Source organism: Vidua macroura, chromosome 11, assembly GCF_024509145.1.
Source record: "Vidua macroura isolate BioBank_ID:100142 chromosome 11, ASM2450914v1, whole genome shotgun sequence".
NCBI classification, from domain to species: Eukaryota; Metazoa; Chordata; class Aves; order Passeriformes; family Viduidae; genus Vidua; species Vidua macroura.
The window spans coordinates 15,197,302-15,224,151 of NC_071581.1; the positions used below are offsets into that span (position 1 = coordinate 15,197,302).

The 26,850-nt window shown below is 40.9% G+C and overlaps 1 protein-coding gene across 1 annotated transcript in view; it reads left to right on the forward strand.

Annotated features, from left to right (window-relative positions):
• GLG1 (golgi glycoprotein 1) overlaps nt 1-26,850 on the forward strand; it is an 82,933-nt gene that overhangs the window by 50,169 nt on the left and 5,914 nt on the right. The window contains exons 5-25 of the mRNA XM_053987259.1: nt 985-1,188; nt 1,814-1,885; nt 4,051-4,234; nt 6,003-6,217; nt 11,556-11,677; nt 12,296-12,397; nt 14,283-14,436; nt 16,115-16,252; nt 17,040-17,126; nt 18,017-18,079; nt 18,735-18,848; nt 19,258-19,346; nt 20,207-20,324; nt 21,320-21,412; nt 21,948-22,085; nt 23,378-23,501; nt 23,840-23,982; nt 24,208-24,309; nt 24,956-25,063; nt 25,688-25,808; nt 26,724-26,830. Coding sequence (XP_053843234.1) covers nt 985-1,188; nt 1,814-1,885; nt 4,051-4,234; nt 6,003-6,217; nt 11,556-11,677; nt 12,296-12,397; nt 14,283-14,436; nt 16,115-16,252; nt 17,040-17,126; nt 18,017-18,079; nt 18,735-18,848; nt 19,258-19,346; nt 20,207-20,324; nt 21,320-21,412; nt 21,948-22,085; nt 23,378-23,501; nt 23,840-23,982; nt 24,208-24,309; nt 24,956-25,063; nt 25,688-25,808; nt 26,724-26,830 — 2,598 coding nt within the window. The remainder of the gene's footprint in view (nt 1-984; nt 1,189-1,813; nt 1,886-4,050; nt 4,235-6,002; nt 6,218-11,555; nt 11,678-12,295; nt 12,398-14,282; nt 14,437-16,114; nt 16,253-17,039; nt 17,127-18,016; nt 18,080-18,734; nt 18,849-19,257; nt 19,347-20,206; nt 20,325-21,319; nt 21,413-21,947; nt 22,086-23,377; nt 23,502-23,839; nt 23,983-24,207; nt 24,310-24,955; nt 25,064-25,687; nt 25,809-26,723; nt 26,831-26,850) is intronic.

Below are 26,850 nucleotides of genomic sequence, written 5' to 3' on the forward strand. Positions count from 1 at the left end.
GGTGACTGCAAATGCCAGGCTGGATGATTCAGCTCAATGTGAGCATGCATGCATTGTTGCATACTCAGACAGTGTAAGTTTAGTGGCAATATCCTCTTGCAGCAAAGCAATATAAATTAAATACAAAGCAATATAAATTTTCACATGAAAAACTTGTAGAAGCCTTGAGAAATTTGTACCAGTTGAGTCCTTTAGAGGAACCAGACCTTCTACAGAGGTATGGAGGGGGCATGGGTTTCTTTCTAAACACATCATGAGGGTATAGGAAGCTATATGGAGCTTTGCTAAGCTTTGCCCTGCCTCTTCCAGGCTTTTGAACAAAGCACAGTCTCTGTGTTTATTGGCAGTTGCTGCTCACAGTCCAATATTGTCTCCAGGCCTGCAGGACAGTGGATGTGGTGCACAGCACTGGTCCAGAACTGCTTTGTCAGAGACCTCTGTCTACTCTTGAATACTTTGCATTTTTTTATTCTCTTAGTGGAAGAATTGAGAAGCCTAGATTGGTCAAAGCTCCTTTGTGACCTTTTTTACATCGTGAATTTTCACCACCCAAACTGAAGGCTTGTCTTGGCATGGCAAAACTGTGATTTTTCTCTCCCCAGGCATTTTCTTATTGTGATGCTGTTCCTTGCTGTTGCCATGGTGCCAAGAAAGCTGTGTCAGATTAAGGATAATTTGGCTGTTTTGGTAAACTGCTCTGAGCAGTGTGACTAAGTAGTGATAATCTCATTAAGTCACATTAAAACAAGCCCAGAGCATTGGAGGGGGGGATTTCATTGTGACCATCAGTGGGATGGTGATGTATAAAGTGTGTTTAGTACAGGTCTTAATTGTTGCCTCCTCAGAATTTAAATGTAGTTTATGCTGAATGTTGGGAAGTCTATATGTAGATAGTTTGTTGCTTAATTAATGTGGTACTTAGCCAGAATCACAGCTCACTTGATTGTGTAAAAGCTTGGTTACAGATGTCTTGTTCTCCCATAGGATGCTCACTCACAAGGAGAGGTGGTGGCATGCCTGGAAAAAGGCCTGGTAAAAGAGGCAGAGGAGACTGATTCTCGAATCCAGGTTTCTGATCAGTGTAAGAAAGCAATTCTTCGTGTAGCTGAACTCTCTTCTGATGATTTCCACCTGGACCGGCATCTCTACTTTGCATGCCGAGATGACAGAGAGCGATTCTGTGAAAATGTGAGTGCTTTCCTCTTCCTTCTCTCTACAGTGATCCATTAAAAAACCCCAAAACCTCTCTGGAAAAAGCAGTGGAAGGGAACTATAGACTGGAGCCTGAGTGACATTGTGTAATACTGAAAACAGACACCCTGTAATTGTCATTTTGCAGTAATTCCAGCATTAAATTCATTCACCCAACAAGCACACATTATTTCCAATGGGTTAATGAACTGAATTGGCATAAATGGTTTAAGGGGCATGAGAGCTGGTGTGATGGGGAGTGGGGGAGGAAAGGCAGGGGTGAGTGACCACTCCTTTCTCTGCTGTGAGCTGTTGCACAAAGTAAGCCTGGTCTGACGTACTTGTAGCACTTTTTATGCCTAGCATGAGCTGCATTGTTCAGTCTGTTAGCTTGTATTAGCTGAGAATTGTTACACTGAAAGGGTGATGAACATGACCAGATTTTTTTTAATGCAATAAAGTTTAAAGGATTTTTATTGCATAGAAGCTATTGCTGTCATTTGAAATATTAGCTTGAATATATTATTAGTTTAAAAAAAATTTCCTCAGGTGTAGTTTAGCCTGCTCGTCAAATGTTACAAGTATTATCTTTAAGGGTAAATGTCACTGTTCTGTTTCACAGACTCAGGCTGGGGAAGGCCGAGTATATAAGTGCCTCTTTAATCACAAGTTTGAAGAATCAATGAGTGAAAAAGTAAGTATCCTGGTGAGACAAATCCTTACTGCAGAAATCATCAGATCACTCCTCAGTCCAGGCTCCATTATTCTTTTCCAGTGTTAAGGAAAATGTCATCTTCCTAGTCAGATAATCAGCTAGTTTAACAAATGCTTTTACTTTGATATTTCTGTGTTTCAAGTTTCAGTCTTTCAAGTAAAGGATTTAAATAAATCAAAGCTTTTGGGTGGGTAATTTGGAGAGGCAAGACATGGAGCTCAAGTGGTAGCATTGTGATTGACTGTTTAAAGTAGCAGTCACAGCATGCTGGGGTAAGCCTTGGATAAATGGTGTTGTAATTGTACAGATTAAAAACAAAAAGAAGCTGTGTTTCTTTCACTTGTGTCTTTAAGGCTGTTTTGAAGCATCACATTCTGTGTGGGAAGGATGCATGGTTCAGTGACTGAACAGAAGTTTTCCTTCTGGTTTTCTTGAAGATGTGGTTTTCAACAACAGCAAAAAAAGTTGTTCTAGAAAGCTAGTTCTGAAAAGTTTGTGTTGGTGTAGGTGCTTTGTTACGGCAGCAATACCTTCAGTGATTTTGGAAGCAGCATCGTAGTGTTTGGGTTTATATGGAATTGTAATCTGTCAGAAAGGATGTGAAGATGAGTATCTGTATCTCCTCAAAGAAGATCTGCTGAAGGAGCCTGACTCAGAGTACTGAAGGGATCAGACTAATTTCTTTTTGCATTAGCTGTCTGACAGCTTGGTTCCAATTAACGAATTCAAATCTGAACAAGGGATCTCTGAGGGCTTTAAACAAAGCTCCATTTTATAGAAGTGTGTTACTGAAATGAACTGCTGCTGTTGCTTAACCTCTGTTTAGTTATACAGGGACAGTGGTAGTTTTTGAAGGGTGTTTTCCATGATCAGCTGACTGAGGTATGAATGTAAGATGTAGAGAGGTTACACCAAGCTGCAGCAGATGACTTTGTAGAGAGAGAGGGGTGGATGCTCTGAGGGCGCAGTTTGCAGAGCAGAAGGAACACTAAATGTAGTTCTCACTCTTGTAGCTGCCAAGGTTGGACCATCTGCAAAGTCACTGGTTTTGTAGAAGCTGTTACCCAGCAAAGAGTCCCTCCTTGCCGAAGGCGTTGGCTGCTGCATACACATGTAGCCAGCAATAGCTGCTGGTGGGTGGCTTGCTTTGTGTCATCCAAAACTGGCTCCTGGGCTGTATCCAGTCTTTCCCTACTTCAGGTGATGAGGTATCTGCAAGCCTGTATCTCCCTGTGTCCAGAGCAGTAAATTTGTCCAGCCCTAGGGTCTGGGACTGCACAGAAGCATGAAAGATGGAGTGGGAATATCTTGGAGTAGGGCTTTCCAGGTCCTCAAGTAGGTGTGGGAAGAAGGGGGCAAAGTCAAAAACCTGATGTAAGAAATTGGGGAGCGACTTCTAGGACTTTCCTGTTCTTTGTGCCAAGATTGCTCCCTCTTCTCCCTACTCTAGATATTCACTGTTTTCCTTCCTTTCAAGTGGGCTGGGAATGGACAAATTTGCTTGAGCTATTCTGAGTTATCTGCTGCCCTCAGATTTAATTTTCACATAATTTAACCCAAAAGCTGTGAAGTGTAGCAGTGTTTTTCCAGGTCCTTTTTTGGATGAAATTTAGAGGGTTGTTCTTGCAGCTGCTGGGTTCGGGTGCATCCTCACGAACCTCACCAGTTGTGGAAAATGGCTAGAAATTCCCACGGTTAGGCTGTTTTAGCCGCTATCATTGCTCAGCGCATTGCGTGACAAACCCAAGAAAAGCATTATTTTGTAAATGCAACTGAAAAAGGTTATTTCTTGAGGGCATGGGGTGAGCATGTACCACAGCTGGGATAAATGTCAGCAACTGCTCCTAGTTACCACAAATGAGTCACTCTCTTCACAAAAAGGTGGATGAATGTGCAGTTCTGAAAACTGCTCTGCAGAGAGCTGCTCCCTTTGAAACCCCTGATCTGTTGACCTCGGTGTGCATTGTTAACTGTGTGGTTTCTGTGAGACAAATGAAATTTAGCTGCAGTCCAGCTTAAATGCCTGAATTTAGAAGCATCGGTTGTTTTCTGAGATGCAACTTGAAAACTTGACAGCAGCAGGTCCAGCTCTCTGCTACCAGCGCACAGAAGCTCATTCCACCATCCCAATGTGTCTCCTGTAGTGTCGTGATGCGCTTACAACCCGCCAGAAGCTCATTGCCCAAGACTACAAAGTCAGCTACTCGCTGGCCAAGTCCTGTAAAAGCGACCTGAAGAAATATCGCTGCAACGTGGAGAACCTGCCCCGCTCTCGGGAAGCCCGGCTTTCCTATCTGCTGATGTGCTTAGAGTCTGCTGTGCACAGAGGTAAGTGGAATACAAGACTTGCTGGGACCTTGATTTTAAAATAAGGGACCTTCAATGTGTATTTACAGTCCTCTTTCTCCTCTTTCCAAACTTTGTTTCCAAGGCAGATTTCCTCATCATGGTGCTTTCATCGCTGTTGTTTTGATAATCAGAATAGCTGAGTAAACCCCTCTGCTATGGACTCCTTTTGTGCAGACAAGAAGTTTAAAATGCAAAATAGCAAATCCCACTTGGACTGCTGATTTGTAGTTGCAAATCCTTCTATTCACTGTGAATTCAAGCAGCTCTTTTCCTCCATTGTGTAGTAAGCATTAAATATGCTACAAGGTTAAAACACAGAATAGTGAACCTGTTTATCCTCACTCAGGGAAAACCAGGGATACTCAGTTCTCTGCCTGTTGTAAATAAGGTCTTTTCTTGCAGTTCAGTAGCTTGAGTAAATGCCTTAATTTCTCTGACTCTGGTTTTTCCCTATATAGAAAGAAAGTAAGTGTGAGAATATTATTTTTGGGCATTAAAGTTAACGTAAAGCTGGAGGTGTCCTAATACCAGCTGCTGTCTCCAAAGGCATTAGAAGGCTCAATGCAGCTGGACCATGCTACAGGTTCTCTGTGAAATTGCCATAATGTGAAACAATGTGTTACATCCTCTAGATCTGCACTGGAGAACTGCTTGTTTTCCCTCTTGGCATGCAGCTGGGTTGTTTCAGAGTGAGCAGCAGGGCTGCATGCTGCAGTGCCTCTGGCATGGGATGGAAAGGCTGCCATAATTCCATAAGCAGTCTGCATTTGTGAGTTTGAATAACTCATTGCTTCTGATTGATGTGGAAATGATGTGCCCTGTTTGTAGAAGAGTTGTGGTTTTGGGGTTTTTTTGTTGTTGTTGGGTTGTTTGTTTTTTTTTTTTTTTCCACTTCTCCCTGCAGCAGGGCAGGTGGTTTCCTGAATTGCATGCAGAAAACTGCTGTTCAGCTATTCAATTTCATGGTGGAACAGGTTCTGCAGTGTCTCATGCATGAGGCATAGCCCAGGAGGAACACTGATTATTCCACACAGCACCATATGCATGTGTTACAACGCCTGGCAGCCCCTGTTGGAGTGTCCTCTGTTCCATGGGATGTTGTGCACATATAAATAGGTTCTGATGGGGACTGCAGGAAAGCTTATAGCAGATCTAAGCATTTACTACAGCAAGATTTCTGTGCAGCTGCAGTGGTTTGTTGGGCACTCCATATACACTCTTGTTTAAGTCTGAGTTGTGGCTTCCTGAGCATTTATGTGCTATTGCCCTAGAGAACCTTTTCATTGGAGAAAATGTTTAACCTGCTGTCCAGACAAATTCCTCTCCCAGTTACATACCAAGCTGGTGAGCCTACCAAAGGTGACTTCTGCAGTGGAAAAAGGAGCCCTTGAGCATATGGGGAAAAGCTGACTTGTGCTACAGAACTGCGAATCCATGAGTGCTTTCAACTATTCTTCAGAAGCAGCTCCTGTAATGTGAAATCCAAAATCAGATTCTCCTAATCTTTCAGGCATTCTTTTTTTAAAAAACTGTGTTAAATCCATAGACTGGCTATATTTTACAGGGTTGTTTAAATGACAGGAGCTACCACAACCACTGGTTTATTCCCCAGCATGAATGCTCCAGCATTCTGGTGTTGTTCAGAGTGTGGACATTGTCCCCGCTCTTCCAACAATGCTGATAGCACAGGTCAAGAATGGCTCTGCTAAGCATTGAAACTAAATCACATCATCTTCTCTTGGCTCAGGTCGACAAGTGAGCAGTGAGTGCCAGGGTGAAATGCTGGATTACCGGCGCATGCTGATGGAAGACTTCTCGCTGAGCCCAGAAATCATCCTGAGCTGCCGAGGGGAGATCGAGCACCACTGCTCCGGCCTCCATCGCAAGGGCCGCACCCTGCACTGCCTGATGAAAGTCGTCCGGGGCGAGAAGGGAAACGTCGGGCTCAGCTGTCAGCAGGCAGTAAGGAGCTTTTCTGTCACTTCCCTCACAGTTTGCTCAGTTGGTAGAAGCACTGATTTGTCTGTTAATGTTTTGCCTTGCGATGGAGGTTCTGCTGAAGTCATCCTGACTCTGCTGGGTGCCGCTGAGTGCTGGAAGCAGTTGTGTACTTGCCATGCTGTGAACTTGGTGTGTAGCAGCACATCAGTAAGGGTGATGTTTTTCCCCTCAAAAAATACATTTTGGATTGTTGTGCTCTGGGTTTTTTATTGGATCTTCTGTAGTTCTTCTCCACCAGCTTTGAAATCATGGAGTTCTCTCCTGGGTGCAAGATGTGGGGAAACTTGCCTTTTATAATTCTAAAACATGCCTTGTCCTTCCCTTTACCCCCTCTCCTCCCCTTTTCCCTTGCGTATTGTCCTTGGAAATGTACAAAACCTTTCAAAGCACCTTCCCACTCAGTTTTACTTTTGTTATTTAATTCAGCTTTAATGATGGAAATGGAACTTTGGGGACATGGAGGTACAGCAGACTGCTGTGTGTTGATGTACTTGCAACCAGTGAAGGAAATGTCATTTTCCTCCAAATTACCTCTGTAAAACAGAATATTTCTTTTTGCCTTTTTTAAACTCCATTTTGGCCCAAATACATCCTGCTTATCATTTCTTTAAGTTGAAAACAATTTCATTTTTGTTCAAACGCATTAGTGCTTTTTAATATGAAATTACATTTTTTGTACTTAATACTTGGTTTTACTGACCCATGAGCACTTGGGAGTGTTAGTGCTAATGTAGGAATTTGGGGAGATATGTGCTCCTGACTTCTTTTAATAAACAGAAACACTGTTCTGTACATTTTTGTTTAAAATGTAGCTTAAAACTTGAGCCTCAAATGATGCCAGTTTGTGTGTATTAGACAAAGATAAATTAATAGCTGTTAAATTTTTGTAAGTCATAGGGTGCTTTTGTGATGAAGCTTATTTCTGCATAAATACCAGGTGTACTGGTGCAGCAGCTGTACAGTTTGAGTCATTCCTGCGGGAATCTGTAGTGCATGACTTAGGCTTTGCAGCCCTTGTATGAAAAACTGAATATTTGTTTCTGTTTAAGTATGAAATTGAAACTGCTGCTTCAGAATTTCATTATTTGCAAATATTCTTAAGATAAGTTAATATTGGGAATAATTTTTAGATCATGACATGCATGTTCAGAACTAGTCATAAGTCAAAACAGGAGGCCCCCAAAAGTGATATGGGATTGCAAACTTTCAGAGAAAAATATCTTTAGAAATTCAGGGCAAGTTTGGAGGTTTTTTAGTTCTCTTATACTTAAGCTATTGCATTATTTTTTTACAGTAAGTTGATGCAATAGTAAATAGGATTGTCCACGAGTCTCTGGGCAAAGGACAGGAGAAAGCAAATTAAGTGTTGATTTTATACCTACATTTAGCTTGTCTGGATTTTTATGGGCAAGAGGAAATTGATGGTTGAAAGAAAAGGATAAACATTCCAATAGTCTGAGTTTCTGAAGACTGACACAGAGCTACTATATAGCTGCCTACAACTTTTGAAGTACTAAATAATTTATTGTTCTTATTTTTTGTATTTGAATGGTAATGGTTGTCTCAGCTGTCAGTGGCTTTGTTGTGTTTTGACTTAATGTGTTAGAATGAGCTTTCTGCTTTTACCTTTAAAGGCAGATAAATTATCTTTGCAAGGAAGAGAATATTGTGTGAAACTCCAACAGATACTGTGCAACTTGGGCTAGAGGCTTCACATGAGGTTGGCCCATATGGCAAGCCCTGAAGAAGGGAAGTTAGATATCCATCCTTCAGAGTAAGCAGAGGCCATTTCAGTTCTTTTTGGGTACCTAGAGAGTGCCTTTGGTGTGTGGTTCTGGTGTGGCTCTTGATGGTGGAGCAGTTGTCTGTGGTGCCCTACATTTTCACCTGCAGAAAGAAGAAAACAGCATAGCTCCTCTGGGATGGTCCCAGCAGAGCTTGCTGCAGTGGTTTGGGTGCATCTCCAGATGTTGTCTTTATCTATAGAGTCAAAAACTCACATCCTTGTGCTTTTAGCAGTATCATTAACTAATGCTAATACAGCACCTTGATTTCTTGGCTAACTCAAAGCAACAGGTGTTGTCCTGAAATTCTTCCTTGTAGAAGCTCTATGACCAGACACACCTGCCTAGAAAGTTTGCCAGAAGCAATTGTAAGGGGAAAGGTCTGTTTTGGATCTGGTTTTACTTACTGTCCAGTCTGTGAAGGTTTGCTCTGATTCTGCTTGTCCTGTGAAAGGAAAATGTTAGCCCATCTGCCAGAAACAATATAAAGAATCCTAAAACAAGAAAACACAACCAAAGAACCTCCATTTAACTTTCCTGCAAGAGCATTGACTAGTACCCTTTCCTGCAGGTGGATTATGAGTGATACTTTGTATTTAAAATTTTGAACAAAATGCACTCTTAGACATTCTCAAACCCCAGTATTTTAACTAGAGAAGTTCCATTTCTTGTGAGACACCTCAGCCACAGTGATCTTGCATGTGGGAGTCTGTGCTCACACCTAACTGCTGTTGTGCAGGAAGCACATCTAGACCCAAATGTCAGAGAGCTGTGTGGGGGTTTAGTCTCAGTTTGAGCAGTGAACTTGCCAAAATGCTAAAGCTCTGTGAATGGTAAAGGAACAATGGCTTTCTGTAAGTGGTTTGGCCAAAGTTAGAAAGAGGACCCCTGGGTGTGTGCTGAGCCTCATAAAGGATCCTGCCCACAGGGAGAGGGTGGGTGTACCTGTGGCAAATCATCAGATAGGAGATACAGTGTCACTTAATTGTGAGCATCAGCCCTTCAAAGGACTGCAGCTGTACTGGCAGGGTCTAGCATCTCTGGTGTTGCTTGGTGGAAGCAATATTTTATATTAGAACTGTTCACAAATAGTTTTTAAAATATGTGGCTTCTATGTTGCCCTGGTCTTACCTTTGGGGTTTTTTTGGTTCAGACCTTTGAGTGTATAAAACGCCAATCCTTGCTTAAAGGGCATATTTTTCTTGCCTCCAACTTCTAATACAGCTGTTAAATTAGCAGTTCATTGTAAATTTAGTTCTATGCCCAGGATAAAAGTTCAGAGTGTTGTAAAGTTTATCCAGCTGCTTTTCAGCTCTAAGGGTTTGTTGTGTGAGGGAGGAAAAATCCTATACAACCTTCACTTCTATCACTGGTGCCAAATTATTCCTTCTTCCCTGCAGTCAGGGCAGCTGGCTTGGTGCTGCACATCGTGCATGTGGTTGAGAATTAAGGTCGGGAATTCTGCAGTAGTGCCCAAAACAGGGTGGAGGGATAAGAAGGTGCTTCTGAGCTGTTGTACCTGGTGTGCTTTGGCCTCTTCCACTTGAAAGCAATAAAAATACCAATTAACTGAGACCTGAGAAAGAATCCTGCCTACATAATGCTCCGGCCAGTTTATTTAATCTGTATGTGTAAGGAAGTGTTGGATTTGAGGTTCTATTCACCCATCTTTCTGATATGTAAGCCACCTGATTTCAAGTAATCCCAGGAGTTTGCACATACACAGCATTCCCCATCCATGCAGGCTGTGTGAGTCTCTGCCCCAGCAAAACCATAGTATTCTTCTTCCTCTTGTAGTGACTCTCACAAGTTTGTAAAGAGCACATCCAGTTAAGGTTTGACCTTAAGGTTCTGTTTGACCATTGTAAGGTTCTGTTTGACCACCATCTTTTATTATTATTTTTTAATGAAAATATCCCAAGAATTTTTGATAAATACTGCTCTTCTCAGCTGCCTGCATCTCTTAGAAGCTGAGGCTGGGCATAATTAAGAGCAAGTCACAGGAAATCCTGTGTTCCTCCCGGGCAATCTGTGGTCTCTCCTCATGACTGCAAGTTTTCTGTTGGATAAATAGTGCTAGCTTGTATTTTCTCCAGTTCTCTGATGCTTTTTTCTTGCCTGTGTTTTGTTATGTTAGGGCTTTGCCCCTGAGAGTTTCCTGGATGGTGTTTAGGTGCAGACTTTGAAAGGTGGAGGATAAAACTGTAACTGTGCTTTTGATTTAGTTGGGCTGAGGGCCAGTGACAAAAATCATTAAGTGTCAAGATGTTAAGAGCATATATACTATTTGATGTTGGTGTGCAGTTGCCTTCTCAGCAACCTCTCTTTTTTTTTTTTTTTTTCCTTCAAATTGTCAGCTGAAAATGTTTTCCTGACAAATGATGATACCAGTCTGCCTTCCATCAGTCTTTGGAAACCCACAGCTTGATGGAAAATGAAGTGGGGCATGGGCATCCTTGGAGTTACAGTCCAGAGCTACCCTTGTCCCAAAACTGAGATTTACCCAAATTCTCTTCCCCTGGCCCAACAGACACCTCCCAAATTAATGTTCAGATGACATGGACTGTGTCCACATTTGATTTTGTAACATAGTGCTAAATATGCTAAGTGATGTTTCCTTATTAATAAGAAAATTGTTTTTATGCTTTTGTCAGAATACTTGTTTCACAGGAAGAAAAGACTTGATGCAACTATTCATACTATATTTACCTATGATAACTGAAAGTATTTAGAAGTCATAAAGGTAGTGCTGGGATATCAGCTTTGGGTTGGCACACCTGGTCTCTAAATCTTTGGAATATTTTTGTTTTCATCTTTCACTTACACTGACTTCTCCTGAGTAGTTAAAACATGGTGTCCTGGATTTATTTTATACCTTAGACACACACACACAAACACACACACACACATACTAAAAAAATGTGTACTACAGACCCTGACTTCCAAAGCCTTGAGCAGGCATCCCTGAGGAAATGTTACTTCATGGGACATCAGAACAGGAATTTTATCCTGTATTTCAATAAAACTTTTGTGTCCTCTCCAGGCAATAAAAAAAAAAATGGTTTATACTTTGTAGATAGGCACACTATCTTAAGACATTGGTTCAAGTATCAGTTGTAAATAGTATTCATGAAAAGAGAAAACATTTGTGTGTTTGGTATTGTCAGCCTTATGGAATGAGGCTACCATCAAAGCTTAAGATAGATCAAAAATACAGTAGGTATATCAAAATTTAGCTGTTCTATTCTGTAAATTGGTATGTAAGTAGTCCAAGTTCACGGCTGACCTTCAGTGTGTAACTGGTCTCATCCAGTGTTCCTGGGCTACTTCATAATGATAATTAGGGTCCAGCAGTGCTGGAGTTGGCAGGACAGCTCTTAAAATAAAACACTGCAGAGCAGAGTTCATACATCATGATGTTGTTACTGGCATAGAATTACCACACTGAGAGATTGTAAGTAGTCTCATTTATGTCTTTAACATTTGTTTTCCTGTCTGCAATTCCTTTCTTCCAGCTTCAAACCCTGATTCAGGAAACGGACCCTGGTGCCGATTACCGCATCGACCGCGCGCTGAACGAGGCCTGCGAGTCGGTGATACAGACAGCCTGCAAGCACATACGGTCTGGAGACCCCATGTAGGTGCCTCTCAGTCAGAACTGGGACTTTTTTCCCTGTTGGGCATCCATGAAGGTTGTGTAGCTGACCAGTAGAGACACTAAAACCTGGCCTACAGAGCTGCACTGAGATGTCTCCATTCTTGCTGTACAAGCAAGCCAGTATTTTTATAAGCACTGGTTTAGCACTGGTGAAGGATGTAGCTTTCACAGGCACTTAGACTTGTGTTGGTAACATTAGATGTGCTAATTTCTCTAACTATGTAAGTCTCAAGCAATATCATGAAGTGACAAACCTAGAAATGCCAGGTAAGCAAACCCATACTTCAGAGACAGGTGTCTCCTTTATCTTCAGGTCTGATAATATATTCTCCCCTGGGCCAGGTTTTGTATAGAATACTCCTTATTTTGTTGTATATCAGACTCGCTGAGATAACTAAAACAATGGAACATAACAAATACAAATCTGATATACACTTGTTTTAGATGTAATCTTTTTGAAGGGAGAGAAAAATCTTCACTGAGTTTGAACATCTTCTCTATGGGTCACTGGAAGACTGATTTGGCAACACCAGCTGTTACAGGGAAGCTCAGCATGATTTTAACAGTCTGTGGCCTGACTTTTTCTTCTGTTTGTAGGATTCTATCTTGCCTGATGGAGCACTTGTATACTGAGAAAATGGTAGAAGACTGTGAGCATAGGCTCCTGGAGCTCCAGTATTTTATATCTCGTGACTGGAAGTGAGTACTGTAAAACAAGATTTTTCTTCACTTGATGTTTGTATTAAGTGTTTGTATGCATTAGCAGTTCCTTGTAAAACAGTATAGCTTGTGGTTGTTCAGAAGAGGACTTTCAAGTACACCAGGTCAGTAGGGTGTTAATGCCTGTGTAGAACACTAAAAGCAGAAGCTGCTTATAAAAGGTGTGATGTTGCTTAAATCAGGTACTCTTTTAGAAGTGATGCAGTCTTAAAATGTTCTCAAGTTTGAGCTCTAAAATTTGTTACATCTTTAATTAAAGAATTTTGTCTGACCATATTGAAGTTGAAGGTCACTTTGTCTGCAGGTGGCAGCCAGTTGTATCTACTCAAATTGCTACAGTACGGAACTTAAGGAAACCAAGTTTTTAAGTATAACAAAGACTCACTGTGTGAGAAGCTTCCTGCCTCCATTTCTGCCTGTTTTCAAATTCTCTAAGTGTGATTACAGCCTGTAGAGAAGATGTAATACACTTCAGAGCACTACTTTTCCATCTTTCTCATCCAGAGATGGGAGTGCTTTGTTTTAAATACATACAAAGCCCCTTGTGTCAGTGTTGGTTAGGATGAGGAGAGAATAAATTTGATAAATGTGACCAGTGAGGAAAGAATAAGTATTTGGCTTGTCTTCCAAAGAAGACTGAGAGGTGAGGAAATAGAGTACATTAAATGGGGTTACTGCAAGAAATTGAGTAATTGTTCTCAGTGGCCACAAAGAGTGTAAGGCAAGAAGTCCTGGGCTTTGATTACTGCAAGGAGTGTTCAAATCAAATGTTAAGAAAATCTTGACTCACAGTAAGTCATGTATTTATGGACAGCATTGCCAATAGCTGAGAGCTGATGTGCTCTGTGAACCTTCTGCTTTTAAAGATGGGGCTTCATGGAGCAGGGAGTTTAAGGCTTTTTGGCTGTTATTTAGTCATCTCAATAATTATCTCCATAGGTAGACAAGAATACTTAATTTTTCCCCCCTTCCTGTTTGTCTTCATTACTGGCTCTCCTGCCTGTACTGTTTCCAGCAGGTAATTCATTGTTTGAGTCAAACTTAAGTGGTTGGAAGAAGGAAGACTGATTATTTGCATTTTCCTGGGAGTAAGAATAATTCTAATTCATAATACAGGCTGGGCAGCATTAGCTTATCTTTGTTTAACCACTGTTCCCCAGAACTGGCTTATGATTTTATGGCACTGACTGTGTGCCTCAGACAGATGCACAGAGTAGAAGGGGTTTTGTTGATACCTTTTTCATTATCTATATAATTGTGTCCACTGAAATCACTTGATGTTTTTTTTCCTATAGTGTTTTATAAATATGAAATTTCCATTTTGGAAGGCTAGCAATAGCTCACCTAGCTTTCTTGTAATTAGACATCATCTTAAGAGATCTGCACTTACATGCAAAGCAGGGGACACTGAGTTTGCACTTGGCTCTAATCCAGGGCAGACAGAATAAATCCAACTCAGATTTTTATGGAATTAGTGTTTCAGAATGGCAGCAGTGCAAAGTAAGTGTAAGATATACAAGGAAAATGGGGTATGTACCTGCCTTTCTGCTCCTTCAGGGCATCAAGGAGATGATTTCTTTTCTCATGTGTCAGCATATGGCTGGCATACTGCAGAAGAAAATGGGAGGTGCTTCAAGAAGTGTTGAAAATTTGATCTGTAATTAAAAATTTTGGTGTTATTTAGGGAGTTGATTCCAAATTGAGTTAAGGCCACCTGTTGGTCCAGTTGGTCAGACACTGCTGCTGAGTGGTGTCCTGGTGGTGCCTGAAACTTGAAGTGGATTTTCTGCCTCCAAAGCATTTTGGGATATGAAAAACATTCCATGTTTGAATGATGTACCAGTGATAACTCCTTTGTTTGCAGATTGGACACAGTCCTTTACCGCAAGTGTCAGGGAGATGCCTCCCGCCTCTGCCATACACATGGCTGGAATGAGACCAGTGAGCTGATGCCTCCAGGGGCTGTTTTCTCCTGCTTGTACAGGCATGCATATCGCACAGAGGAGCAGGGAAGGAGGGTGAGTGTTAATGGACAACTGGTTGCTTGTTGATCTGAGGTAGAAGGGTTGCACACATGTTTGGAAGTTTGACACGCAATGCTAAAACTGCCAGAACTCAGACAAGCTACTTTAAATCATTTACTGTAGGTGGTAGTTGCACTGTTGGGTGCCCAGCTCTTCCTCAAGCATGCCCTGAAGGTCTAGGTGGTTGTTCTGGTAAGGCAAAGTAGGCCCAGCAGGATGACTGACCCGTGCCACAGGCCCATGGAGAGAATGGTGTGCTGACACCAACTTACATTTCTGTTCCATCCCAGTACAAGTCCTCCCTCATGTCTTTCCAAAGAGGAATGTGATTCCTTGCAGATAGCCAGCATAGGTGCAAAATTGGTTTTATGCAAAAAGGCGTTTCAAGATCACCTTTCTTTGGCTGTTTCTAATTAAGTTTTGATTTGTGCCCAGCTTCAGATTATATTTCATTTAGTTCTTCCTATGGATATAATGCATCCTTCCAGTTCTTTGGAGCATGCTGTACTGGTAAATGTGCTTGTGCTGTCTTTAAAGAAGACAGTGGGGATCTGACTTGCTGCCCTGCAGTCTGGAGATCCACTATAATCGCATTTGTGGTTGAGAGCTGCTCTTTTCAAGTTTGCTGCCCTCTCGTGCCTTTAGCAGGGCACTCAAATGAAAGCACCTGGGTACTCAGTTCCATTTCTTTTGGCACTGTAGTGTACACAGTCCCTAGGAGTTGATGGGTTTACACAATGGCCCAGTTTAAAAATTAATTTCCACAGCTTGATTTAGAAGGTCTTTTGTGGCAGAGGTCAAGTATTGATTAAAAGCATCTCTTTTAGGAATAATTTTTTTTAATGCAGTTTCTTAGTCTGCTGAGTTGAGACTTTTTCATTCCATTTTATATTACTGCTGACCAAAGAAATCAATAGCCACCCTGCAAATAATCTATCAGAGAGAGAAAAGGTTTTTAAATGTGTTTTTCTTTTGGAAAGTAGGCTAAGGGAGCAGCTGTCATTTTGAAATTTAGTCTTGGAAGCAAACCCACAGGAGGTTTTACCTGTATTTGTTTCCAGTGCTGTTGATAGAATGCTAGGTAACTTCCAGTAGTTTGGATTTTTAAAAGTATGAAGCTTTAAGCTTCAACTGGTGCATTTTAGGTCAGATAAGCACCACACCAGTATCCTTTAGTTTCCTACAGTTTGTTTCTTCCTGCCTTGCAAGAGCTGACTCTGATGTGCTGCAGTGGGGATTGCTGGGCAGAAATTACAGCTGGAGTGTGTTGCCTTATTCTGGGCTTCCCATTTGGTATTAAGGGCATCAGCTACTTTGACTTTCTTCTCCAGAATCAGTGTGTAGCCTTGAGTGAAGGTGTAGCAGGTAGCCTGGGGACCTGATCTGACATCTCTTTCCTAAAGCAAAGTAGAGGTTTAAAAATATAAAATGAAACTTAATGGAATGAGAAGAGTCTCTATCTAAATTAAATGACAGAGCTCCAAGCTGTTTTGGAACTCTCATTTCTTGTGGGGGTCCTGGCAGGCCTGTGCTGAGCAGTGCAGGACTTCTGTGCCATCTGGGATTGATGATGGCATTTCTGGTCACTCTCAGAACCTTACCGACAGCATCCTGTTTGCCCTGTGTGGATTTAGGGATTCCATATGCCAAACACTCCCTGTTCTCTTTGCAGCTATCACGAGAATGTAGAGCAGAGGTCCAGAGGATCCTCCATCAGCGAGCCATGGATGTGAAGCTGGACCCAACCCTCCAGGACAAGTGCATGATTGATTTGGGGAAGTGGTGCAGTGAAAAAACAGAGACAGGGCAGGTACCGTGTTACACAATATCATTGCTACTTTGTTCGCAAAGCTGGATGGGTGGGAAAGAATAAAGGGGATAAAAGGATGTCTTGGCTGCCTCTTGATAGTGGAGAACGTATTAAAAATTAGTGCAGTTTGAAACAAAATCTGTACCAGACTGAGACAGTTGGTGCAAAAAAGCTTTGTGTGTTCAGATGTTAGTGGAATGAGAAGAGAGAAAGGGATAGTTTGCAGAAAGGGCTTTAAAGAAGCAACCTTACCCTCAACCTCTTATTTGTAATATTCTATTACAAGCTTGATATTTCCCACATAAACTTTATCCCATTTCCATTTGGCAAATACTGACATGTTTCCTGTATTTATACAGAACTGAACTAACATCTGCAGCTACTTAACAAAGTTTCAGCAAATACTTTGATGTTAAATTGCTGTACCTAGAGGGCTGTAGTGAAGGGACCATTCTGCAGCAGATGATATAGACACCACTGTCATTCTGAAGTGCCTATCACAGGCTGGGTAACTAACCTCTCTTTAAGGTTATGGAAAGGGCAAATTAAATGGGATATTCCAGAAGTGGAAGCACATCATGCAGCTTTTAAGAACAAGTGGTAAGGTAACATCCTAGACCAACATTTTCAGCCATTACTATATATGTGTGTTCTGGGAGTGGTAGTAGAGGAGTGGGATTAAATGAGGTTTAGAACTTTACAAAAAGGAGGGCATTTTCACATGTGTAAAGCCTAGAATTTCGGTTTGGGTTCTTGGATCACACACTAAAATGTCTGTTTCTGTAAGGAGCTGGAATGCCTTCAGGACCATCTTGATGACTTGGTGTCTGATTGCAGAGACGTAGTGGGAAACCTCACTGAGCTGGAGTCTGAGGTGAGTGGATTTCAGCCTGGGGTAAAGGGTATAGATGAGCATGTCTAGTTAAGCATGCCATTTTAATAATGATGGAGAAACCTGAGATTAGAGGAGCTGTAGAAATACAGCTAGGATCTGGCATCAAAATACTTCCTTTTTACCCCATACAGTGGAATTTTTCCTGGAGGTTCTTGAGGAAGAGAAATGAACAACAGTTCAGGATTTTAGGCTGTTGATGGCATATCTCCTGCTTTAAAGGTCACTTATGGTACTAAAATCAAGATTTGCACAGGAACCCAGTTAACTTTAACACAAGTCAAAATATGTGATGGGACTTGAGATTTTGGTCTTGCTTGCAAGTACTTTTGAGTACTGCATTGCAGCTTCCCTCCCAGTCACAAAAATTTTGCAAGCAATAACCACCAGGTACATCAGTAGAGATTTCCAGTGATGTTGGCAGCTTTACTTCCTTTATGAAGCTGCATATTTGGCTGTTGAGACCCAGAATGTTCCCCATAATCTCTTAAAATTTACACTGTGCCCTAGGGAAAGTTCCCTTCCAGTGGTTAGAAACTTGGTTTTATCAGAACTATGCCAAATCAACTCCTGCCTAGGTGTAAGGTGATTTCTAATGCTATAGCATCTAGTTTGGAGGAGAATGACTGAATTATCCAAGCCAGGAGTTTCTGTGGAGACCAGGCTCTTCCCTTAAGCTGGAAAGCTTGTCTTACATTTGCCGTGTTGGCAAGAGTGAACCCCGGGATTTCCAGAGCTAAAGGGCAAAGCTGTCTGGATTACTTTTTTCAAAACCCTGTAAACTGGGTTGAGTTTGAGTTCTCACAGGTTTTTTACTGAGTCTTTTTCTCTTGTGCATTCACTGTGAAAATGAAAAACTGTATTTTCTGCAGGACATTCAAATTGAAGCCTTGCTGATGAGAGCATGTGAGCCCATTATCCAGACATTCTGTCATGTGAGTACACTGAAATGATGTGGATATCTTTGAGGAAAAACTCTGGGAAAGGTTAGAGAGTTTTAGTATTACTTCTTGCTATACCTCAAAAGTAAAATCAGAGGTAATCATTTCCAAAAGTCTTCAATTAAAATATCACCCTGAAATAAAAAGTCTTAGTTCTACCTAATGTTTCTGCTGTTGTTCAAGCCCTAGCATAAAAGCTAGTTTGAAGACGAAAATTGCTCTGTAAATTGGCAAAAATCACTCTTTACAGTGAGTTAAATACTAGACTTTTTTCCTTCTCCTTTACATGCAGGCATGTCTAACCATTGTGCTCTGTGCAGCTGCTCAGCACTCCTGACATAACTTCACTGGTGTAGGGCTGAGTAGTTAAAGAGCAGTGAAGGCACCTAATTATAACATGTCATGTAAGCACTGAGTCTTTGCAATGTGTTCTCCCGAGTCTGAAGTGTGTGTGTTTCTGAGATTGTTCTTCCCTGAACTGTACAAACATAGTTGTGTGGTGTAACTCGAGGGTGGGCAGCTAATAGTGAGCTCACTGTGGAGAGTGGAACTGTAAATTCCTTATTTCCTGGTCACAGTGGGCTAAAAGAGCATAAAACTCATGACTTGTAAAAATAGTTAATTTTTATGCCTTTCATCTCTTCTTCAGGAGGTTGCAGATAACCAGATTGATTCTGGGGACCTGATGGAGTGTCTAATACAGAACAAACACCAGAAGGAAATGAATGAAAAATGTGCAATTGGTGTTACTCATTTCCAGCTGGTGAGCAACTCTTTTTTCTGCTATTAGTGGAAGCCTGTTCTTTCAGGGTGTTGCTGGGAATTAGCTAAATATGAAATTAGCTTCTTCTTTGAAATTGATTTTTCACTGTATTTAAAGAGCTCTTATGAATTCAGACAGTTGTATTTGCATGCCTGGTCATAAATGGTCACTTCTGGAGATGATTTCTTTTCAGCGCTTCCTTCCTCCCTGGCATTTGGTAGACAGGGTCCCAACTTCTTCAGCAGGGCAGTATTCCCCTTGCTTCCATATTACTAAGTTGGATCAAAAGTATGTGCTAATTGTGTGATTGAACAAGTGTTCTTTTGGCCAGCACTTTGCTTTTTTTTTTTTTTTTTTTTTTAAACTCTGGATGACCAAAGTTGTTTTTCTCCTCATTTCTCTCTTGCAGGTTCAAATGAAAGATTTTAGGTTCTCGTACAAGTTCAAAATGGCTTGCAAGGAGGATGTGTTGAAACTGTGCCCCAACATCAAAAAAAAGTATGCAGTGCCTGCCCAAACAGCAATCTGGTTGTATAAATATGTAATTAAGTGACAGTGTATGTCACGATAGGACAGAAAACACTGGACTTCCTTTAAAGGCTGATGAGTTTGTATGTGTTCCCTTAGTGACTGTGTTCTGCAGATGCTAAGGTAGAGGCCTGCCTCTTAAAATTACTTCTGCTTTACTCCTGGATAGAAGCCCGTCCTTTTTATTTTACTTGCTGTGAAATTAGCTAATTATTACAATTAGTGGATTGCATGTCCCAGAATGTCTTATATCCTTGCTAGATTCATTGTCTTCTAAGAGGCAGACTACTGTTGTTTTAGTTGCTGACTGGGGAAGGGAAAATGTCCCACTTGTTTTATCTGCTTTATTCACTGCAGTCTAAGGGATTTTTTTTAATGTCCTACTGCAATAGTGTGAGGCTGAATTACACACAAGGTCAGTCCTGTTTGTGGATAGCAAGACTATTTGCATTTTATGAGGTAAATGCCCTTCCCATAGTGTAAAAGGATCGCTTGCAATGCTGTGTAGGTATTCACCATCATCTATTTCTGAGATGAAGCAAAGCTTTTCTAAAGTGCTGACATGACTTAAGAGCAGAAGTCTTGCTGGGCAGAGGGGTTGGTGCCATTTTGAATGTCTTCCTGTCTGCTGATTTAGACTCCAATTTAGGTTTTAATTGTGATGCAGTTACTCTACATAGAACTGTACCCAGAAGTAAGCACAGATGCACAACAATTTTATACTGTGTTTGGATTATTGGAGTCAGTTTTTCTGGTGTGGTAATCCAGTATCAACCTTGGCTGGTGTTAGTGAAGGGTGTATGAATAAAAAGCTGTTTTCTTTTCTGCAGGGTGGATGTAGTGATCTGTCTGAGCACAACTGTGCGCAATGATACTTTGCAGGATGCCAAGGAGCACAGGGTCTCTCTGAAGTGCCGCAAACAGCTGCGTGTTGAGGAGCTGGAGATGGTAAACATGCCTGAAACTCTTGTCCTCCCCACTCTTGTAGTGAGGTCCTTCAAGTAAAGCTTCCTGCTTTGTCCACCTTTGGGGGAAAAAAAAAAGGAAGTTTATTTGTAAGATGTATCTTATTTATTTTTTCCTCTTTTCTTACAAGGGCTCAATTGCCCTTCATGGTGAAAGTACTGATTGTCTGCTTTAATGCCTTAAATATAGTCTCATGAAGGCTAAGGCAAGCTAAATGGTCATTGGAATTTCAGCTAGAAGTGATTATGTTTAGTGTTAGACAGCAACGTGCTGCTCATTCTGATGTCCTTAACATCCTCTAGGAGAGAACAAAAGCTCCATTTTACAGACTAAGGAAACAAGCACAGTTGAAGCAACTCGACTCCAGCTGCTTCAAGTTACTCAATGGATAAATAGGAGTAGTGTTTGTTCTGGTAGGCAAAGCTGCCTCTCAACTTCCTGCTGCAGTGCTTGCACTAATAAACTCTTAAGGTCTTTGTCTTGTAGATACTGTTTAAGTGTCAAAGCTTCACCTTAAGTACGTCCATATCGGAAGAGGCAGCACTTTTGCCTTTGTGTGGAAGAATTCAGATGTTGGGCATCACCAAAACCAGGAAACTTCATTCACATCTTCCAGATTACCTACTAGATGGGTGGCTGTTAATATGTCCTTTAGCTTTCATGTGGAAAGATTTTAGTTGTCTTGGACAGTTGTGATGATTCCCTTTTAGGAGAAGCATTGGAAACAACTTGCTAGCTTTATAATTTGATTTAAACTCTTTCTTCAGTCTAAAAAGCTGAGAGATCACTGCAGGGAATTCCAGAGTTGATTTCCTAGCACCACTTCTCACACCCAAGACCCTTATATTCATAAGAAACTGAATGCCTATTGTGAGGGTTGCTTACTTTTTGTGAGTAGAGGTCTTCAGTTAAGAGGTTAAAAAAGTGAAATAGTCTCGAGTCCTACTTTAAGACTCATATTATAATTTTTCCTGCAGACTGAGGATATCAGACTTGAACCAGAACTGTATGAGGCTTGTAAAAGTGACATCAAGAATTACTGCCAGAACGTGCCCTATGGCAATGCTCAGGTAATGGAATTTATTAATAATTTACAATTTAATTTGTACTTTCATTTCAGAAAAATTTTGAAGAACACTTTTGACCATGTAAGTGCAGCTTGAGAATTTCATTTTGATGTCAGTCAAATATTTTCGTAGTACTTTGGAATGTTAATTTCTTTCTTTTCCACTGGCTCACAAGCATCAATACTGGGTGAATGCAATGCAGTGAGCCCTTCATTTTTCAGTTTATGCTGGTTTTAAGCTATTAGCAACTGTTTACTGTAAATGTTGCTAAAGATTTCGTAGGCATAATGTCTGTAGGATGAGATGTGGTTCTGGAATAAGTCCAAGAGACCCTCTTCATCTCATTAAATCTTTGTGAGAAAAGATGAGCTTAAAGCAAGTCCTGGAAATAAGCATTGGTAATGACTTTGATAAAATCTGGGCATTGGGAACGTAACTGCCCAAATGAGATGAAGGTGGTCATTAGGGGAGCACATGTCTGTGTATGACAGAATTATATCAACAGTGTGTCTATTATGCCTGCAATACTGTGTTGTAGATTATTGAATGCCTGAAAGAAATCAAGAAGCAATTGAGTACACGGTGCCACCAGAAGGTGTTTAAACTGCAGGAGACAGAGATGATGGACCCAGAACTGGACTACACACTCATGAGGGTCTGCAAGCAGATGATCAAGGTAATGGTAGTGTGCTCATTTAAGAGGGTGAGTTGGGATATAAGAGCTCTATCAGCTTTGAGCTTCCCATAAAGGCTTGTTACAACATTGCTGTGCTTTTTTCAGAAATGTGATTGCATTTTTGCAAAGTAATCTGTTTCTTAACTCTGAATCAGGCTGAGGTTTCTTCAGGGCTCTTCTCTTTCAACTTCGTGATCAAAGCCTGTGCACTAATAAATTTGTCTTCCCAACTGCCAGCAGAATTGATGAGGAAAACTGTGCTGAAGCTCCTAATACAGTTCTCATCCAGTCAGTTGGGATTTGGATTGGCTTTTTAGCAAGGGTGAAGAAGTTATGATTACAGAGAAGAGTAAAATCTTCAGTTCACTGCTGACCTGGTGCACACAGACTTTTATCAAACTGATAAAGCAGGCAAAATCATGTATAACTTCAAATTAGAAATGAAAGCTGGAAGTGGTACCATCTAGAAAGCAGCAATGAATGTTCATATAAGATACTCTTTCACAGTAGCCAGAATTCCAGGCCCTGGAACACTAGTATTTGTGGTCTGTATGCAGTGACTCCATATTTTGGCTGATGAAGAACATCCTGAGAGTTATTTGCTCTTCAGTTCAGACACGTTTTTAAAAAGAGATCTGTGATCTCATCAAAATAGTGAGGACTTGAAGGTGCAAAAGCCTTATCTTACACCCACAGAATTAGTTTCTAAGAAAAGAAATTAGTACCTTGGTCTGAATTTTGGGTAAGCTGGTTCACTTTTGACTGTCTGATTCAAGGTGAGAATGGGCTAATTGTTGTTAATGAGCTCCTCTCTGCTTTCTCCTTGTGTGTGGTCTTAGTTTGCCCTGAGTGGTACTAATAAAGTCTTTACTGTTGCGTTGTCCAAGCAGCATTTACACAGGATAGCAGTATGTGTATAGATTTAAAAGATTGGTTTTTTCATTTCTAAAATAAATGGGAACAAAAGTAGTTGAGTATGAGACCTAATTTGGTGGGTATTTCTTTCCAAGTGTACTGTTTCTTAAGAATAGAAAATAAAGGCAATTTGCTTTTGATAAAGCTTGTCAGGACTGTACAGCTCAGTGCTCAGTCCATAAGCAGAGACATTAATGCCCAGTCAATTCAGAGAGTAGCACTGAGATGTTGGAGCTAGGCAGGGTGGCTGTATACCTCTCTGTTGGGTAGGTGATTATTCCCTTCCATGAATTGGAAGCTGCTTGTTGGGTTTGGGTTTTGTTTTTTCAAGTGCTTTTAGTGATGCAGCTTGTTGGGTTTTGGGGATTTTTTTGTAGCGGTTTTGTCCAGAGGCGGATTCAAAAAACATGTTGCAGTGCTTGAAACAAAACAAGAACAGTGAAGTGATGGATCCTAAATGCAAGCAGATGATTACCAAGCGCCAGATTACACAGAACACAGGTATCTTCTTCTGAAATAAAGCCAGAACTTGCTTGCCTGAGGTGTTCTGCATGGCTTGAAGAGTATCAGTTTTGTTTTATTCTCCTTTGTTGTTTTCTGTGTACACACTGACCTTAGTCAAGTTCTCAAGCATGCGTTGTTGAATCCTCCTTATTCCTGAAGCTCTTACCTCACAATTTGAAATTGTGTTATGAAAAATATTCTTTTCCCCAAAAATTATATTCCTTGATGGTATAACGTCATCTAGGAAATTTCTGTCCCATCTCTTTTGGAGTGTTATGCTCTGTAATCTGAAGAGATGTGTGCTCTAATGAAGTTCTGTGATCTCTCCTGGTTAGATTACCGCTTAAACCCTGTGCTCAGGAAGGCATGCAAAGCAGACATACCAAAATTCTGCCAAAATATCCTGAATAGGGCCAAGGATGATACAGAGTTGGAAGGTCAAGTCATCTCATGCCTGAAGTTGAAATATGCAGACCAGGTGAGTAGAACTGGTGCTTGCAAAAGAGAAAATGTGCAGATCGTGCTGATCAACAGTCATTGAGTAACAAATCAAACTTGGGCTTGTGGTGTGTTCAACATATATGACGGGCTATACATAAAAGGAGGTTTTTATCTTCCTATAGAGATATTATAGAATACTGGTTAATGTACAGGTGGTTGATTTCCAAAGGTCATTGAGTTAATGACTTTCTCCTCCAAACAGCGTCTCTCTCCAGACTGTGAGGACCAAATTCGAGTGATAATCCAGGAATCAGCCCTTGATTATCGGCTGGATCCCCAGCTTCAGATGCACTGTTCTGATGAGGTAGGAGAGTAACTCCATAGCTACTTTCTCAGGCTGAAAGCTCGCTTCGTGTAAAAGATTTTTGTTTCTCAAAACATGCTTTCCTAATATGTAAAACAAAAAAATCCCTTTAAGCTGATTCTAGCTAGTCAGATTCTCTGCTTGTGACTTTTGTCCAGTGCACAAGATTTGGAGTTTCCTGTGCAGTGCTAATATTAAGTTAATTTTTTCATCTGGGATCTCATCAGTACTTGTGGCTATGGGAAAATACTTCTTTCCTGTTGTCAAAAAAAGTCAGTTCTCTGATCTTGTCATCCTTAACTGGAATACATTAGTCAGGCTTTTTGAGTTTTCACTTTTGGTAACAGAGTTGGTAATGCTTCAAGTGCTACTTATTTCATACTTTTAACATTCTTTCCATGCCATTTTCTTCCCTGCCCTCCTCCTCAGTACAGCAATATTGACTTCTTGCTGCTAGGTTTCAAAGGGTTATGCATATTGCATGAGCCAGGCTGCATTTGGCTTTGGGGATTTTGGGGGGGAAGGAGTCTCATCATGTATTCTTTAGCTGCACCCTGTGATGAACTAACATATTGAGATATAAATGTGCTAAAAGGCAGAATTATTGTTGTGAACTATTTATGTTAAAACACCTCTTTCAAAATAGATTTCCAGCTTGTGTGCAGAAGAAGCAGCAGCTCAGGAGCAGACTGGGCAGGTGGAAGAATGTCTGAAAGTGAATCTTCTGAAAATAAAAACTGAGATGTGCAAGAAGGTAAAGAAAATAAATTGGGTGTGCTCTAAAAGGTTTCCATCCCTGCAGAAGTTTGTGATTTTTCCAGATCACAGCCTAGGTCATGTTCTAGCTAGTATGAGGCCAGAGTGCTGAAATTTCCCTATACATCTTGGATCTGACCTGCAGTGATTCATTTCAGTTTGCCAGTGAAAATTTTGTTCAAAGTTCCTGCTTTGCAATTCCAGACTTGAATCCTTTCTTGATTATGGTTGCCAAAGGTTCTTGTTACTAACCTGTTTCTCGATGCTATCTCCATTGCAGGCTTTCCTAGGCCCAGGCTGTGTGCTTGAGGGCTGTATGAATTGTGCCATGACTATGGCACCTGATTTCAGTTCTAACTGAAGTAGTCCTGGCATACTGACTTTGTCTTTTAGATTAATATGAGTATTTTAAGGAATGTTACAAACCAGGACACTTAATTAAGCCTAAACCAGCATTCATATTATGTCCATATCCATATATATGTCCTTATCCAAGGACAGTGGTGGATTTTCTCACAATCTTGGATTTGAAAAGATGATACATCTTTCAGAGACATTGATCAGCATGAGTTTTGTTCTGTCTCCTTTTTCTGAGGTGTACTTGCAATTTCCTCCTCTGCAGGAAGTGCTCAACATGCTGAAGGAAAGCAAAGCAGATATCTTTGTTGACCCAGTGCTGCACACGGCCTGTGCCCTCGACATCAAACACCACTGTGCTGCCATCCCGCCAGGGAGAGGACGCCGTAAGTGCTCCTGCTGTACTTGTGTAACCTCTCAGTCTTGAGATACTTAACCTGCATTTCTGACATCATGATCTTAGATACAAGGTATTTCCACCAGTCATGTGTAGACAACTACAAAGGATGGAACAGCAGCAGAAGTGGCAGAAGAATGGGTGTCAAGAAGTCTTTCCTTGTGTCCAAGTCTGTAGCTTAGAGAGGGCTCTGCCTGCAAGTGCTTGAATTGACAGTTGTGCATTAAAAGTCTGGAGTTGGTTTAACTAAGTCTGTGGCCTGTTTGCTATGAGCTAAATAATTCTTCACTGCAAAGCAGAAAACATCTAATTAGGGATTAGTCAAGTATGGTAACATGAATAAAAAATACAAAATTTTATGTCTGTGTCTTATATGAGTGTTTAAACGAGCTTATGAGTTAGTTGGCCAAGCCCCTCTGTAGGCACCAGAGCACTGTGATCCCATTTCCTTTTCACAAAACTGTGAAAAGTCAAGAAGTTAAACCATTCAAAATATATTGTTGTTCAAAAGAAACACCTAACAAGCCTAAGGAGATAAGGCTGTGTTTTTTCTGAACTGAATTCGATCTTAGCTCTTTCGAAAGGCTGGTGGCATTGGAGTTCAGAGTGTACAGCTCATTGAAGATGCAGATTTCTAAGAATTCATAAAATCTCATGTAAACCACATGACTTATATATTGGATACATACTGTAGTTTCTTTTTGGAAGTCAAAATTCCTTGCATTTCCAAATGCAATACGGATCGTGAATCTTGGTGAAATTGCTAGCCTCAGGTGTAGTCTGCCAGGTCTGTTTAGAAAGCCTTGTAACCATCAGCCTTCATGAGAAGGGAAGAGCCCTTCTCTGTCCCATGTTATCAAAGCCACTGTTTCTATTTTGTAACACCATCTTCTGCACATTACAGAAATGTCATGCTTAATGGAAGCTCTGGAAGATAAGCGTGTGAGGTTGCAGCCTGAATGCAAGAAACGCCTTAATGATCGTATTGAAATGTGGAGCTATGCTGCAAAGGTGAATATGTAAACGATTTC